The sequence below is a fragment of the Neodiprion lecontei genome, chromosome 5, assembly GCF_021901455.1.
Source record: "Neodiprion lecontei isolate iyNeoLeco1 chromosome 5, iyNeoLeco1.1, whole genome shotgun sequence".
Taxonomy (NCBI): Eukaryota; Metazoa; Arthropoda; class Insecta; order Hymenoptera; family Diprionidae; genus Neodiprion; species Neodiprion lecontei.
In genome coordinates, this window is record NC_060264.1 from 13,176,190 (window position 1) to 13,194,033 (window position 17,844).

At 33.6% G+C, this 17,844-nt stretch overlaps 2 protein-coding genes and 1 long non-coding RNA gene across 12 annotated transcripts in view; all 3 read left to right on the forward strand.

The window, feature by feature from the left end:
* LOC124294714 overlaps positions 1-14,140 on the forward strand; it is a 32,040-nt gene extending 17,900 nt beyond the window's left edge. The window contains exons 2-3 of one of the 3 annotated variants that reach the window (XR_006904640.1): positions 4,375-4,384; positions 13,945-14,140. This is a non-coding gene — a long non-coding RNA (uncharacterized LOC124294714). Of the gene's footprint in view, positions 1-4,374; positions 4,385-7,755; positions 7,793-13,944 lie in introns of those variants that run through there. The other 2 variants (XR_006904642.1, XR_006904641.1) reach the window with 2 other exon arrangements.
* The window catches only part of LOC107227349 (sodium/calcium exchanger 1), a 1,225,609-nt gene that overhangs the window by 287,746 nt on the left and 920,019 nt on the right, over positions 1-17,844 (forward strand). The window lies entirely within an intron of this gene.
* LOC124294712 (cytochrome b-like) lies at positions 11,141-12,083 on the forward strand. Its single transcript, XM_046741343.1, is given in 1 exon segment — positions 11,141-12,083. A coding segment is annotated over 1 exon segment (816 nt). The 5' UTR covers positions 11,141-11,252; the 3' UTR covers positions 12,069-12,083.

Sequence of the window (17,844 nt, forward strand, 5' to 3'; positions counted from 1 at the left end):
TACATCAACCCAAGTCGTTGAGACTCAGGAATTATTATTTCCGCAACCCTTTTAAGTTATAAGAGTCACGCTTATAACTTAAATGTATATACAAAGCAATACGTTTTGACATAAAATATGTGTGAGGTATCTTCAATTCAGTATCTTGGATCACAAGTAAATGCAAGTATACTATTGCCTCTCTCATGTCCGTTCACCAACGAAGCGTAAATTTGGCATCTACAAAAATCAATTGATACTGGCAAAAAGCGAAGGACAAGGGTTAGAATATGCAGGAAACTGGGCTGTCATTGAACAACGCAATTCGAAAACAATGCGTCAGCCACATGGCACGTGATGCAAAATATGTTCGCCACTCAGTAAAACAAACAAGTTGCTGTACAAGCATTTGCTGCCCTAGGTATCTCCTTTTTGAGCTTTGTTACCCCCGAAAGATGATTGTATTGTATTCTGTGTTAGCTAGTCCCAGCTCTATGCTGGATTGGTTTCCGTTGATTCATTCATTTATTTATCATCAGAGAAGATGGATATTTTCGTGCTACACAATGCAAGCTATAAGGTCTACAGATAATTACCTGAACACTATTTATGGTTTAATATATTCTTCGAAACATAACTTTGAGTGGAAACAAGTATGAAACGTATAATACTCTGTTTCGCGTAATATATTTTTTTATCTATACTGAGTATTAACACATTCTTTCTACATTTTTGATTTCTCGTAAACTTGACATTCGTCGAATGCAGAATTGACGTACATTTATGTACGTAAATAATTTTCGAAGTAATCGGTTTATGATTTTATGCAATCGATTGCATACATTGCGATGCTCATGAGCATTGTTGTGAAAGATTCACGAATTCTTATAATGCAGCGGGCGTCTTCTATGAAGGTTTCTACTATTGAACCTGGTTAGAAGATGGGCGCTGCACCACCTAGCGTTGTGCGGAGGTACCTTGGTACTCTGCTCTGCATTACCGCGTTTGAAGGAGGCCGTATCTAAATTTATGAAGCGTCTTCAAAAGCACCTTAACAAACGAAAGAAATGGCTTTGCGGGTCTGACGATCCAAGAGTCTGCGACTGCAACTTTGTTGTATTAATGCACGCGTTGATTAGCCAATAAGGTGCAAGCTTGACCCGAAGCTGGACTCCTGTGTCAGCTTTTTCTGCTTGAGAATTACATCGTCATTGTTTAATTTGAATATTAGCAAACGATATTCTCTTGTAACTTTCATACATTCGTCCATACAGCTTATTCTTATTTATTGCATATGGTATGGGCGGTTTGTCCTCGTTTTTGGTGAAAAATCTGGCTTACGAAGAAAGAGATTTCTAGATTGAGCTATCTATACCCAGCTCTGCATTTCTCAGTTCAGTTCTTGACGCCGGTTAATTTCGACACTTTGTACGCGGCTTTCGGTCTAAGAACGAAGAAACAAATGTGTGTTGACGCTGTAATTCAATAGTCGATTCCTCAATTACAGTGTGCCAATTGAATATGAAATATGAAATACCAAAGATGTGAGCTGGAATGTAACACCATCATCTCAGCGAGGTTCAAGTATCCCTTACCGGCCATAAATTTAACCTTGATGATGATGAGGATGATATTTGGAACTTTTAACTCTTACGTGTGGTGTAAAACTGGTGAATCATCATCGGAAGCGCTAACCTTATATGAGGTATTCCACACCATTTCACCTAATCGGTGAAGGTCAGCGACGCCGACCTTGGTGTCAATGTTTTTCTCAATTCGTCTATCGAAAAAAAAGAACACTTTTTCGGCCGTTTTTCGATTAGGCCACCTGTGACGATTTTATGAATTTTCTGATTTTTCAACTTTTTCGAAACAGACTTTTTTCAAATGGCTCTATCTTCAAGAGCTTTCATTCTTTTCAATAAATGATACAAATATAAGATGTGTCAATAAGTCCGAGTTTTCGGAAAAAAATTTTTAAAAATTTTTCCAACCACACAATTGTTACGGGGTAGATTGCGTAGGCTCCGATGAGCGGTAATCGGAGCTTACTCCACGCCCAGCCGAGGTGTTATTTAGCTATTATAGGGTTCGTTCACGTCGACTATGCACTTGCGTGCTACTACTCCCAGTGCAAGAAGCGAATGGAATAGAAAGGGATCGGTATTAAGAGAAGGTGAACGATTTGAAGTATATGATTGTTTATTAGTAGTCAATGCAACGGAGTCGGTCGAAGAAAAAAGGTATGGTCTTGGTTTAGAGGGATAGGTGTCTTGCTTGAGCGCTAGGATGGATCTGCCTAGTTTAGCGGGATGTAGAAGGCAAGCTAGCCGCGAGTTACAGAAGAATCTGCTGACTCGCGGACGATAAAAGTAGACTACAGAGCCTAAGGTAACTATAAGTGTTGGAAAGGAATAAGAAGTCCGGAGAACGTAACACGCCTTCCCTTGGGGAAGAACATTCGGTGAGGGTACGGAATAGGATGTTCGGAAGGAAGTGGAATGCCATGAAACGTACTGACTCACTTACAGAATATTAGAAAGAAAGGTCTTAAAATCTAGCGCCTAGATATTAGTGCGCGTTTAAGTGGGCTAGTATACATTTGAATAAGAAAAATTTATAAATGACATCTTATCGTACTGACTCGCTTACAGAATATCACAAAGAAAAGTCTTAAAACATAGCGCCTAGATGTTAGTGCGCGTTTAAGTGGGTTAGTATACATTTAAACGAAGTTTTTCTAAATGACATTTCATAAATGTGGTGGTATATATGATAGATATTGTGTATATTGTAACGACGGGGGGAAATTAAGAAAGGTCTAAGAGAATCAAAGAGTTCTCTGTGCGATTTAAGCGAACGCCGAGCCAAAGAAGTCTCACGAACAAGGAATATTTTAGAAAGAAAATAGATGTATTTGGACACAAGCTCTCTTTTTAAAGTCTAGAGACTGACTGTTTTTACAATAATGTCGGTTGACGCAGCAACCTTATTCTTTTTAAAGACATAAGAGGTTTATAAACGTCTTTTATCTATGATGACTACTAGATCATTTAAAAGGGGACAAAACGGGTGATTTCACCCTTTGTAACATTACTCCCCCTCGAGGAAAAGAGTCGACCCGACTCGGAAAAGATAAACAATTACAAAAAATGTGATCTAGCAGTCAGTGCTCGAAGGTGAGTTGGAGCTGTGGCTCTAAAAATTAAAAGACTCCCTTTTTACTATCTGGCATTTGCCCACAGTCTCAAGGTAAACCACAGAAAACCTTGAGCAGATAGTTGAGCGTTCAATTGAATTCAAAATTTATGTGCCTTGTTTTATAAAGGTAAGTGTTAAGGGTGAGTTAGTGAGTTCTTCATGAATTTGAAGACATCAAAATCATCCGGATCGTCGTCGAAAAGAAAATTCATTCCTCTTCAGGGAAAATAGTCCGGTGAATCAAACACAGATGAGTACGACGAGGCGGGAAACCATAATTGGGAAAACTCTGAGTCCTAGACAACGTAAAGGCTGATTCCCTCCGAGAACCGGCACAGGAAACAGGAAAAAGGAATGGGTGACTGAATCCAAGACTTCTTCAAAAAAACAGCACACCCTAGAGTTTGGAGAACAAATGTGAGTGGTGGTAAAACAATTCAAATTCACTAAGTGAATTTGGGAGAATACACGAATAAAATAAATTAAATATGTATTCAAAAGAAAAGGAACGATCTTATCTGAATATCTGGAGAACCCAGGCTAAGACCGGACAAACAGTACAGCTGGAGGTAACATCGGGAACAGCCAAAGACGGCAGATTCGTCGGGAAAAATCTATAAAACTCAAAGAAACTGACATATGGGTTAGAAAAATAAAAGAGGATCGACCAAACGCTCACTACTTCATTCAAGCGCAGAACCGAAACACTCTTCAAGCCAAAGAAATCGATGTATTAAAATTTCTCGAATCGAACAACATCGAACTAACCTTGACCTGTCAACGAACTTTCTAACCTTCAGAGAGCTACTGAAACGATGCTCTTGACTGATAAGGAGCTAAGCGATCCAGATGGACGACTTTGGATTTCGAACGAGGGGAACGTCTAATTCTAAAAACAACGTCGTTAATCCGGTCAACGATAAAATAAGGACCTTCCCAATTACTTTGGAGTTTGGGACAACGCCCTTGTTGCCGACGAGGTTGAAATAACCAAACGGAATCTCCCTTCTCAAATTTTAAATTTCTAGCTCTAATATCATAACGATCCTTAGTCTTATCAGAGACCATACGAATTCTTTCCCTAGCAAATTCATGAACCTCGTCCAATTTTTGACGGAAAACGGAATTAAAATACACCTGGGACGAAGCCACGGAAGGATTGACGCCCGTTTCTAAATCTGACGGAAGTCGAAGATCCCGACCTGTCAACGTCATAGCTGGAGAAAAACCGGTGGTGTCGTGAATTGCAGAGCGATACGATAAAAGAAATAAGGGAATCCACTCATCCCAATCTTTCTGATCCTGATCAACGAAAGAAGAAGGATAACGAAGAAGCGTCCTATTCAATCTTTCTACCATTCCATTAGACTGCGGATGCAAAGCGGTGGTACGAGTTTTTCTAATCCCTAAAATTTGAAGGAACTCCTTCATCAAATTCGACTCAAAATTTCGACCCTGATCTGTGTGTAATCCAAGAGGAGCTCCGTAACGACAGACGAATTCTCGAACAAAAGCTCGAGCAACGGTGCTAGCTTCTTGATTCGGAATTGGGACTACTTCTAACCACTTTGTAAAATAATCTGCTATCACCAGGGTATAGCGATTTCCTGACCTAGAAAGAGGAAGAGGGCCTAGGATATCCATTGCGACTCTTTCAAATGGAGCTCCTACGTTATATATTTGAAGAGAGCTCTTCCCTTTTTCATGAGGTGCCTTCTTGGCTAAACAAACCGTGCAAGTTCTGCACCAATTTACAACGTCAGCTCGGCAGTGAGCCCAAAAATACCTTTCTCTGATCCTACCCAAAGTCTTATTAGAAGCGAAATGGCCACCGACAGGTGAATCATGAAAGCTTGACAAAATCTCGGCTATCTTTTCTCTAGGAACCAGAAGCTGCCAACGTACCGACCTGGAGTCAGGTGATTCCCATTTCCTATAAAGCAACTGATCGAGGAGAAACAAAGAGTCCCACTGCGCCCAGTAAATTTTCAAAGACTGACTCATAGAAGATATTTCTTCCCACTGAGGCCTGACTCCTGTGGATTTCCAATTCCGAACTAGAAGGAGATCTGAATCTTTCCCCTGGGCGATGATCCAGTCTTCTTTATTTTCAACGAGAGAAATTTGACGAACGTTAAGCGAGGGATCTAGCTGTTTATTTAAACGAGAGCACTGTTTGCAATCGTCCCCGCACGGACAACGAGAAAGTGCATCAGCATTACCATGCAGAACTCCGGGACGGTGTTTAATTTCGAAGTCATATTGACCTAACCTCTCCAACCATCGAGCTACTTGGCCTTCAGGTGATTTGAACGAAAGAAGCCAAGTTAAGGAAGCATTGTCTGTCCGAATCAAAAATTTCCTTGCATAAAGATAATGATGGAAATGGCAAATAGATTTTACCATCGCTAATAATTCCCTACGGGTAACACAATAATTGCGTTCCGGTTTAGACAAGACCCGACTGAAATAACTAATAACGCGCTCTTGATTATCCTGAATTTGAGACAAAACCCCACCTATACCACAGAGAGAAGCGTCAGAATCTACGATGAATTGAGAATCGGAGATGGGATAAGCTAATATCGGTGACGAAGTTAATAATTTTTTAAGGAGAACAAAGGCTCCTTCACATTCGGAAGTCCAATCAAAAACAACTTTAATTCCTGTAAGAGCATGGAGGGGTCTCGCTATAGAAGCAAAGCCCTTAACGAAACGTCTGTAATAAGTACAAAGTCCTAAGAAACTTTGAACCTTTGCTTTTGAATCGGGACGAGGCCAATTCAAGACCTTTTCTATTTTATAAGGATCTGTCTTAACTCCTACCGCTGAAACGACGTGTCCGAGAAAAGTTACTTCCTTTTTGAAAAAATGACATTTTTTGGGACTCATTTTTAGACCAGCTTGGAATAAACGACTAAAAACCTGCTTAAGATTTTCCAATTCTTCATCAAAAGTCTTACCAAACACAATGATGTCATCGAGATAAACTAAACAAATCTTGCCAGTCAGACCTTGAAGGGCGAATTCCATCGCTCTTTCGAAGGTAGCTGGTGCATTACAAAGGCCAAAAGGCATAACTTTAAATTGCCAAAGTCCACCTAAACCTGTGACAAAAGCTGTTTTCGCTTTGTCTAACGGATTCATTTCAACTTGCCAATAACCACTCTGTAAATCAATCGTAGAGAACCAACGGGCACCAGAAATTAAATCAAGGGTATCTCCTATCTGAGGAAGCGGATATGCATCTTTCTTGGTGATCTCGTTCAACTTCCTATAATCTATACAAAACCTCTTGGAACCATCTTTTTTATTGACCAAGACAATGGGAGAAGCCCACGGACTAGAAGACGGCTCAATAACATCTGCTGTTCTCATATCCTCTACTAATTTTTCAACTTCCCTGCGACCATTTAAAGGAAGCCGTCTAGCTGCTTGTTTAATCGGAGCGTTATTCCCTACATCTATCGAATGCTTAGCTATGGTACATCTCCCGATGTCGGCAGAGTCTTTAGCAAAAGTCTCTTTAAAATCGTTAAAAAGGCAAACGAGACTATTAGTCTGAGTGATATCTAAATCTTTAGAAGACCTAGTAAAGAATTCCGTGAGATAAGAAGGAACGACTAAAGAGTCTGAAACATGTTCTAAAACGCGCAAAGACGAGAGGGTTTCTTTCTGTTCAGAAGAGTTAATAAATCTAGACGTTTCGAGGTTGATTTTACGGTAACCAGAACAGAGAGTCGAATCTCCGGTAGAAATGACGCAGTTGTGAGCGGAAAGAAAATCTACGCCTAAAATGCCTTCATCTTCTATATCAGCTACTAGAACTTCATGTGGGGATTGAACACAATCCGCTACTGTTACCTGTACGACCATCTTACCTACGACAGGGGTAGTTGCTCCGGTAGCAGTGCGAATAGACACAGAAGGAATAATTGAAGCAAGAGACGAAATCATATCAGGACGAACAACGGAAATTTCGGCTCCAGTATCTATCACCCACAAACAACTTAGTCCGTTAACGGAACCTTTAGCATATAGGCCGGTACGACGCAGGCCTCTAACCACGAACTGTGAAGCAATAGGGCTAAGGAACTTGGAAGAAACCGATGATATCCGCCCTTTCGAAACATCGGTAGCTAGTTTCCCGAATTCTGAGGAACAGAAGGTTGCGCTGCCCAAACCGGATTAGAGGGAGCCCTCTTGGAGACATTTTTGCGCCACGAATCTTCCGCAGTCTTCAACTGACGGTCGAGTTTAAAACAATTCTTCGCGATATGTCCTCTTACGCCGCAAAACTGGCACTCTGAGACAGGCCGATTGGAGTTTGATCTAATATCCCACGTCGATGATCCATATCTTTTTGCCCTCTCTCTCAACATTTTTTGGTCCTTCGAGCCGGATCAGTCGCGAATCGAATCGGATCATTCGCAAATTGAATCGAATCTTTCGAATCGTTGCGACTTACGGGAAAACGAATTAGCTAGTGAGTGAAACGGAACTATCGCGTGTGCATCAAGTTGCGAAAGTTCACGTTATCAAAGTGAACAATCTCGTTATCGGTGAAAACCATCAACAAAAATCAGTCGCGTCCGTTAAATTCAAACGTGCGGTGTCCTCTGTAGTGACCGTGACTAAGATCTGAGCGTCAACAACACCGATCTCTCGAAGTGTGAATCGCGTCGCGCTACTATCAGTGTGTTTGTGTCTCGTTCGTGAAAACTCAGTTCGTCGCGTGAGTCTAAATCCTCTCGTACATCAACATGTCGATCGAAGAACATATCGAACGTCAAAACGACTACATTTGGCGGATCTCTCGTGCCGTCGACAACCTGCGCAAGCTCGGCGAGGCAAAAATCACTTACGGGCAGGTGAAGTCGCGGCTTAATGCTTTAAATTCAAGTTGGAATAAGTTCCAAGAGAATCACGAAAAGATCAGCGAGATCAAGTTCGCAGCTAAAGGTGATCAACTCGACGCGATCAAAAAGCTTTCGTACTTCGCGAAAGATTATTACGGGCTGTGTGAAGAGCACTTCTTGAGTGGCGAAGGAGTGATGCTTGATCTTCTCGAATCGCTAAAGCCTGCGCCTGCAGCAACCGTGCAAGCCGCTGCAGCTCCTCAAGACGCACCAGCAGGAGGATCATCAAAACGGTTACCGCGTATCGAACTGCCCACTTTCGCGGGCAGCTACTCAGAATGGAAGCCGTTTCACGACCTCTTCTCGTCGATGGTTCGCGAAAATTCGCAACTTTCAGAAGTGGAAAAGCTACACTACCTCAAAACCAGTGTGACCGATGAACCGTTACAACTTATCAAAAACATTTCTCTCACCGCAGAAAACTTCCCTCGAGCCTGGGAAACTCTCGTCTCACGGTACGAAAACAAGAGACTTTTGACGGATTCTCATCTCGCGACACTTTTCGCGATTCCTCGTGTCACGAAAAAGTCGTCATCAGAACTGAAGAGCTTGCACAGCAACACTTGCGAAGCTCTTGGCGCGCTCGAACTTCTCGATAGTCCCGAGAAATTAGGGGATCACATCATCGTGCACATGACGATTCGCAAGCTCGACCCAGCATCTCTCGAAGAGTGGGAGAAAAGTGTTAGCGAGAAACTCGAGCCCCCCACGTTTGCGGAGCTCAAGGCGTTTCTCATCGGTCGCATCCACACCCTCGAAGCCGTGGAGCAAGCTCATACTCATAATCAAATCGCGACGTCGAAACCGCACTCATCGCAAGGAAGGTCAAATCTTCAGACGACAAGGTCACATACAGCGCAATCAAAGGAACAGTCGTGTGCTTGTTGCAAAGGCAACCACTACATCGCGTTCTGTTCGACCTTTCGCGACAAATCTCTGGATCAAAGAAGGGAAGTGGTTTCTGCGAAAAGGCTTTGCTTCAATTGTCTTGGTCCACATCAGCAGAAGGACTGTCGATCCAACAAAACGTGTCGCGTGTGCAACGGTCGACATCATTCCTTGCTGCATCAAAACTCTTCCTCAATCTCGACAGCTGCTAACAGCGGCACATCTCAAGGACAGGCTGCAGTAGCGCAACCTGCAGTGCAGAACGCACCGATCTCGAATAGCGCCTCTCAGGTGAGCAACCACTCAGCTCAGCCTACAATGATCAAGCGCTCTCCAGTTCTTCTCGCCACAGTGCAATTGATCGCCTCGAATCCGGAGACTGGAGAAAGAATCATCGCTCGCGCTCTACGCGATCAAGGATCCGAAAGTTCATTCGTCACGGAGTCGCTAGCGCAACAATTGCGACTAAGTCAGCATCAAGCAACGATACCGATCATTGGCGTCGGAGCTCATCAATCGGCAGTGACTCGCGGCATCGCGACATTGCAACTCCAATCTCGTGCTCACACCTCGTTCTCGTGTCAGGTGGAGGCACTCGTGCTTCCACGACTCACATCGTATCTACCCTCATTTCGACTTCTCGTCGAAGACTGGCTTCATCTACGAGGACTCAACCTCGCGGATCCAAGCTTTGCACATCCCAGTCAAATCGACGTAATTCTCGGAGCTGACATCTCACAATATAATTTAAAAAATATAATTCAAATTTTTAAATTCAAAAAATAAATAAATAATTCTTAATAATAAAGGCAAAGAAACAAATAAAGTATAAAATAATAAATGAATACCTGCTTGAACCCGATCCAATTGATTACCTCACCCTAAAATTAAACAAAAAGTAGGAATTAAACTACATTCAAAAAAAATATAAAATAAAAATAAATTATTTACAGTAAACGTCAAAAATAAAAATAAAATTAAAAAAAATATCAATAAAATAAAATAATTTAAATAAATTTTTAATTCATAAATAAAATATCTTGATATAATTATTAATGCTCCAATTCATAAAGTTAATAAAACTCAACCAAAAGATAAATTATCACAACCCAAAAAAATATTTATACTCTTAAATTCAAATCTATAATTTCCAGAAAATATAAAAAGAAATCTTAAAAAAAATAAATTAAACTGAAAAAATGAAAAATTATTTTTAGAAACTATAATTAAAAATAATAAATAAAAATAAAACTTTATCATTAAAAAATATTTAAAACTTGAAAATAATCATTACCATGTAAACGAATTATATAAATCAAAATGGATAAACCCAGAACTCCTTCACAAACTCTAAAAATTAAAAAAATTATAATAAAATACATCTCTAATATATATATATTTAAAAATAAAATTAATATCAAATATAACATTAAAATAATAAATTCAATTCTTAATAAAACCATCAATAAATGAAACCGATTTAATCTTAAACTTAAAAATCTAATTAAAAATATAAAATAAACAAAATAATAAAAATCTATTAAAATAATAAATTAATATATATATATATGTATATAATTTCAAAAAAAAGAAAAAATTTCCTATCATTAATCTCCAAAATTAATATTTTAATAAACTATTTTTTGAAATTTCAATATTAAATATAAGTTTTAATAGTTTATCTAAAATATTGATTTTGTAAATCAAAGAAAAAAATTTTTTTTTAAAACTGATTAATATAAATTTATATTAATTAATTATAAAAATTTTCATACTACTTATATTAATTAATACTATAATAATATATTTAACAAAAACCCCATTTACAATAGGATTCATTTTACTAATCCAAACATCTTTAATTTCTGTAACATCAGGAATATTAAATATAAGATTTTGATACTCATATATAATTTTTTTAATTTTTTTAGGAAGATTATTAATTATTTTTATTTATGTATCAAGATTAATCTCAAACGTAAAATTTCTTTTTAATAAATGAATAATAATAAACATTATTATAATTATTTTAATATTCATATTAATAATTAATTATAATAAAATAAATTTTATATTTGAAGATACAATAAAATTACCTTATATTGAACTAAATAAAAATATATTAACTAAAATATCATTGAACAAATTATTTAATAAACCAAATTTTATTATTTCATTTGTAATAATAAATTATTTATTTATTACACTAATTATTGTTGTAAGAATCTCTAATATCAATTTAGGATCTTTACGGAAAACTTTATAATGTTACCTTTACGTTTAAAAAATAGTTTATTAAAAATTATAAATGGATCCTTAGTAGATTTACCAACACCATCAAATATTACAACAATATGAAATTTTGGTTCATTATTAGGATTATGTTTAGTAACTCAACTAATTACAGGTATTTTTTTAGCTATACATTATACACCTAATATTCAAATAGCATTTGATAGAATTATCCATATTTACCGAGATATTAATAATGGTTGAATAATCAAAAATTTACATGCGAATGGTGCTTCTATATTTTTTATCTGTATATATTTACATATCGGACGAGGAATATTTTTTGGGTCATTCAACTTTAAACCAACTTGAATAACAGGAACAACAATATTATTGTTAACTATAGCAGCCGCATTTTTAGGATACGTATTACCTTGAGGACAAATATCTTTTTGAGGAGCTACTGTAATTACTAACCTTCTCTCAGCAATCCCATATTTAGGAGAATTCTTAGTACAATGATTATGAGGAGGATTTTCTATTAATAATGCTACACTGACACGATTTTTTACTCTTCATTTTATTATTCCCTTTATTATTATTATAATAACAATCATTCATTTAATATTTCTACATAATACAGGATCAAGAAATCCTTTAGGAACTAATAGTGATATTGACAAAATACCATTTCAACCATATTTTTTATTAAAAGACATTGTAGGATTTATTTTAATATACTTTGTTTTAATTTATATTATTTTAATAAATCCTAATATATTAGGAGACCCAGATAATTTTACCCCTGCTAATCCTATAATTACTCCTCCTCATATTAAACCTGAATGATATTTTTTATTTGCATATGCAATCCTACGATCCATCCCTAATAAATTAGGAGGAGTAATTCTTCTTCTAATGTCTATTTTAGTATTATTAATTATACCTTTTTATAAAATAATAAATTTTAAAGGATTAAATTTTTACCCATTTAGACAATTTCTATTTTGAATATTTATTAGAATTGTATTAATACTAACATGAATTGGAATAAGACCTGTAGAAAATCCATTTATTATTGTTGGACAAATTTTAACATTAGTATACTTCTTTTATTTTTTAATTTATCCAATATTAACAAAAATATGAGATATTTTATTAAATTAAATTAAACCAACAAATCAATGAACTTGAATAAGTTTATGTCTTGAAAACATAATATAAAAGTTTTAAATCTTTTATTGATTTAAACTTAAATAATTAAATTTTTAATATAATTTATAATAAAAAACAATAAAATATAAATTTTAAACCTATAAATAAAATTAAATAATTTAATGAAACAGGTAAAATTTTTTTCCAAGCTATTATCATTAATTTATCATAACGTAAACGAGGTAAAGTTCCTCGAATCAAAATAAATAAAAATCTAATAAAAATCATTATTAAATAAAAAATTAAACTACATAAATCACCTCCTAAAAACATTAAAACAAATAATATACTTATAAATAAAATTCTTGAATATTCAGATAAAAAAATTAATGAAAATCCTACACCTCTATACTCAATATTAAACCCAGAAACCAATTCAGACTCCCCTTCAGAAAAATCAAAAGGTGTTCGATTTGTTTCAGCTAAACAAATAATAAATCAAACTAAATTTAAAGGAAAAGTTAAAAAAATAAATCAAATAAATTCCTGATATAAACCAAATAAATTTATTGAATAACCTTCAATTAAAAATAAAATTGATAAAATCACTATAACTAAACTAACTTCATAAGAAATTGTTTGAGCAACAGTACGTAATATCCCCAAAAAAGAATATTTAGAATTTGAAGACCATGCAGAAATCATAATAGGATACACCCCAATACCTAAACAACATAAAAAAACACTAAACTAAAATCAAATGAATAAAAATTAGTAACATAAGGTATTGTTATTCAACAAATCAATATTAATATTAATATAATTAAAGGAGATAAAAAATAAGGGAAAAAATTTGATATTAAAGGAATAGAAAACTCCTTAGAAAATAATTTAATAGCATCAGAAAATGGCTGTAAAATACCAACAATTCTAACTTTATTAGGTCCTTTACGAATTTGAATTAAACCTAAAACTTTACGCTCTAAAAGAGTTAAAAAAGCTACTCTAACTAATACTATAATAACTAAAATTAATCTTCTTAAAAAAACTATAATGAATTCATTAATATAAATTACTAATTGTATAATAAAATATACATAAATAAATTCTAAATTTATTACATTAATCTGCCAAAATAGTTAACAAATTTAATAAAATTCATTTTAAATAAAATTATAATAATTCAAAATTATGGTCCTCTCGTACTAAAAATTTTTAATAAAATTAAGGATAGAAACCAACCTGGCTTAAACCGGTTTGAACTCAGATCATGTAAAATTTTAAAGGTCGAACAGACCTAAATTTTTAAGCTTCTACACCCAAAATAAATTTTAATCCAACATCGAGGTCGCAATTTTTTATGTCAATAAGAACTTTAAAAAAAATAACGCTGTTATCCCTAAGGTAATTTAATCTAATAATCTAAAATATAGGATCAAAAATTCATTAATTAATGTAAAACAAAATAAAAAGTTTATTAAATTTAATTATCACCCCAACAAAATAATTATATTTATTTCATAAAAATAAATTAATTAATAAAATAAATTTAATTATAAAACTCTATAAGGTCTTCTCGTCCTCTAATAAAATTTAAGCTTTTTAACTCAAAAATTAAATTCAATAATTAATAATTATAAGACAGTCTTAATCTCGTCAAATCATTCATTCCAGTCCTAAATTAAAGAACAAATTATTATGCTACCTTTGCACAGTTAGAATACTGCGGCTATTTAAAATTTTCACTGAGCAGTTTAGACTTTTTATGTTTTATCAAAAAGACATGTTTTTGTTAAACAGGCGAATTAATTTTTTGCCGAATTCCTTATAATTAACTATCATATAAATTTATATTTATAAATAATTATATTTACTAATTTAATCATCATTTAAATTAAATAATTATTAATTAAATTATTTTAATAAAAAATTAAATTAAAACTAAAATATATATATATATATATATATATATATATATATATATATAATTTTATAAAATTATTACAATTTTCAAATTAAAACTAATTCTAAGCCTAAAATATAATTATATAATTTAAAATCAATTATAAAATTAAGAATTAAAGCTAATCCCTTAAAACTTTTATATCAAAAATAATTATTTTTATTAATTAAAATAATTAATAATGATATTTAAATTAAATTTATTTATCAAAAAACTAGATTACTTAAAAAACGAAAAACATTTCATTTCTATTTAAAAATTAAAAATAATTATTAAACATTAAAAATAATTTAAAATTAAATAGATCTTTTCAATTCGAGAAAAATATTAATTTATATTATTTTTTTAATTAACCCTGATACACAAGGTACAATAAATAAAATATACTTTTTTAAAAATTTTGTTTTTCAAAATATTTCAAATTTCTATCAATATACAATTAAACTATAATTTAAATTATTTTTTCTTTTAACAATACTAAAATTATAAATTCAATAAAAATATTTTTATTAATAAAAAAATTTTTTAAATATAAAAAATATAATTTATTAATTTCAAATTAAGTTGAATTAAACAACTATTTAATTTATTGTAAATAAAAAAATCCTTCTAAGTAATTTGAATTCTAAATACACTTTCCAGTATATTTACTTTGTTACGACTTATCCCATTTTATAATGAGAGTGACGGGCGATTTGTACATATTCAATTCTTAATTCAAATAAATATAATTTTAAATTTTACTATTAAGTCCAATTTTAAATAAATATTTCAATTTAATATCCAAAAATAAAATTTTTATTGTAATTCATTTAAACTTTAATATAAGCTACATCTTGATCTGAAATAAAATTTCTATAAAATTTAATGAAAATTAATGATTTTAAAAAAATATTCTGTTAACGAAAATAAATAAACTCAATTAATTAAAGTAAGATTTATCGCGGATTATCGTTTAATAAACAAATTCCCCTAATTAGTTTTAAATACAGCCAATTTTTTTAATTTTAAAGAACATAACTATTAATTATTAAAATATAATATCAACATCTAAAATAATAGGGTATCTAATCCTAGTTTAAATCTTAGATTTCATAAAATAATATATATATATATTGTTACAAAGGGTGAAATCACCCGTTTTGCCCCCTCTTTAATGATCTAGTAGTCAGCATAGATAAAAGACGTTTATAAACCTCTTATGTCTTTAAAGAGAATAAGGTTGCTGCGCCAACCGATATTATTGTAAAAACAGTCTTGTTTCAGACTTTAAATGAGAAACACGTATCTTGCATTAAAAGCATTTTTCACGATATTCTATTCACGCTTTTGATTTCTTTCAATTTGATAATAAGTAAACTCGCGGATCCATATTTTATTAACGTAACGCCTAAAACGTTACAATATATATATATATATATATATATATATATATATATATATATATATATATATATATATATATATAATCAAAAAATTTTATTTTACCATAAAATTATTTTTAATTAAATATAAATAAATTAATACAATTTATTAATTGAAAATATTAATTTGTATAAAACGTTTAACCGCTACTGCTGGCACAATTTTTTTGTCTATACTTTTATATTATTCATAATTCTAAATTTCTTTAATTATTAAAATTAAATGCTGCAAAAAATATTTCTAATTAATTAAAAAAAATCATGCAAAAAAATAATAATACTAATATAAAAACCAAAATCAAACTTTAATAAAAATAAATAAAAATTATAATATATATATATATATTATTTAGTGTAATAACCACAAAGATTTTTGAAATCTTTAGAAATAGTTTAATTCTATTATTAATAAAATAAGATTTAAAAACAAATTTTTATACAAAACTTTGAAGGTTATTAGTTTAATTAACTTAAAATCTTAATTTTATAGTTAAATATGTAACATTCAATTGCAAATTTAAAATTATAAAAATTATTAAAATTTTTTAAAATGATATATTAAAATATAATATAATAAAATAAATTATTAATATTATAAAAACATTAAATAAAATAATTATAAAAAAATAAAAATTAAATATAAAATTATTTAAATTTAATTTAAATATTAATTTTAAATACAATAAAGTAGGTAAAATTAAATTTATATAATAAAATAAAACAATTAATGTAAAAATAATAAACATTAAACATTCAATAAAAAATTTATTATTTACTATTAAAATAAAAACAAAAAACTTTGGAATAAAACCAAATATAGGTGGAATACCAGCTATTGATATAAACATTATTATAACTATAAACTTCATAAAAAATGAACCAGGAACACCAATCGCGCAAGAAACTCAGTTCGGTTGGGTCCTCTCCGGCTGCGTTTCAGCGGAAGCAGCAAGCCCCTCGTATGGCGCAGTCCAAGGCTTCCAATGCTCCCTCGATCACGAACTGCTCGATGTCGTGCAGCAGTTTTGGAAGCAGGAAGAAGTATCGAAACCTTTGGCACTAACTTCCGAAGAAGAGCGTTGTGAGCAACACTTTCGCGAAACGGTTTCTCGAACTGCGTCCGGTCGTTACGTAGTTCGGCTGCCGCTCAAGGACAATTCGGTAGAGCTCGGCAACTCGCGGAATCCCGCGCATCAAATGCTCCTTCGTTTGGAGAAACGGTTCGGTAGCGAGGCGAAACTCAAGGAGGCTTACTCGAGCTTCCTTCGTGAATATCGTGAACTCGGGCACATGCGTCGCGCTATCAATACACCTGAAGACAATTCCCGCGTGTTTTATCTTCCCCATCACGGTGTAGTTCGCGACAGCAGTTCAACAACAAAGTTGCGTGTCGTGTTCAGCGGGTCTCAAAGAACCAACCTCGGACTCTCTCTCAATGACAATCTTCTCGTCGGTCCAAAAGTGCAAACCGACCTCGCGGACGTTCTATTACGCTGGCGACAATATCCAGTCGCGTTCTCATCAGACATCGTCAAGATGTACCGACAAATTTTGGTCCACAATGATGACCAAGATTTTCAGCAAATCCTCTGGAGGGAAGAACCAGAGCTACCGATTGAAGAATATCAACTGACTACGGTAACGTATGGTCTTGCAAGCGCTCCGTATCTCGCGATCCGTGTTCTTCATCAACTCGTTCAGGACGAAGGTAAGCAGTATCCCTTTGCGAGCCACGTCATTCTCGAGAACACGTACGTCGACGACATCCTCTCAGGAGCAGAAGACGTTGATCAAGGTCGCGAGAAAATCAACGAACTCAATCAATTGCTCAAGGCGGGCGGCTTTGAACTTCAAAAGTGGACTTCAAGCCACCCAGAAACTCTCGTTGACATTTCTCAAAACCATCAAGAGATCGCGATGCATCTGAATCTCGATCAAAGTCTATTCTTTCAGGCTCTCGGTCTTGCGTGGAGACCAGACATCGACGCGTTCGCGTTCTCTCCGCAAATTCATCAAACTCGGGACAATTTCACGAAACGAAAAGTTCTCTCACAAACCGCGCAGCTCTTTGATCCTCTCGGAT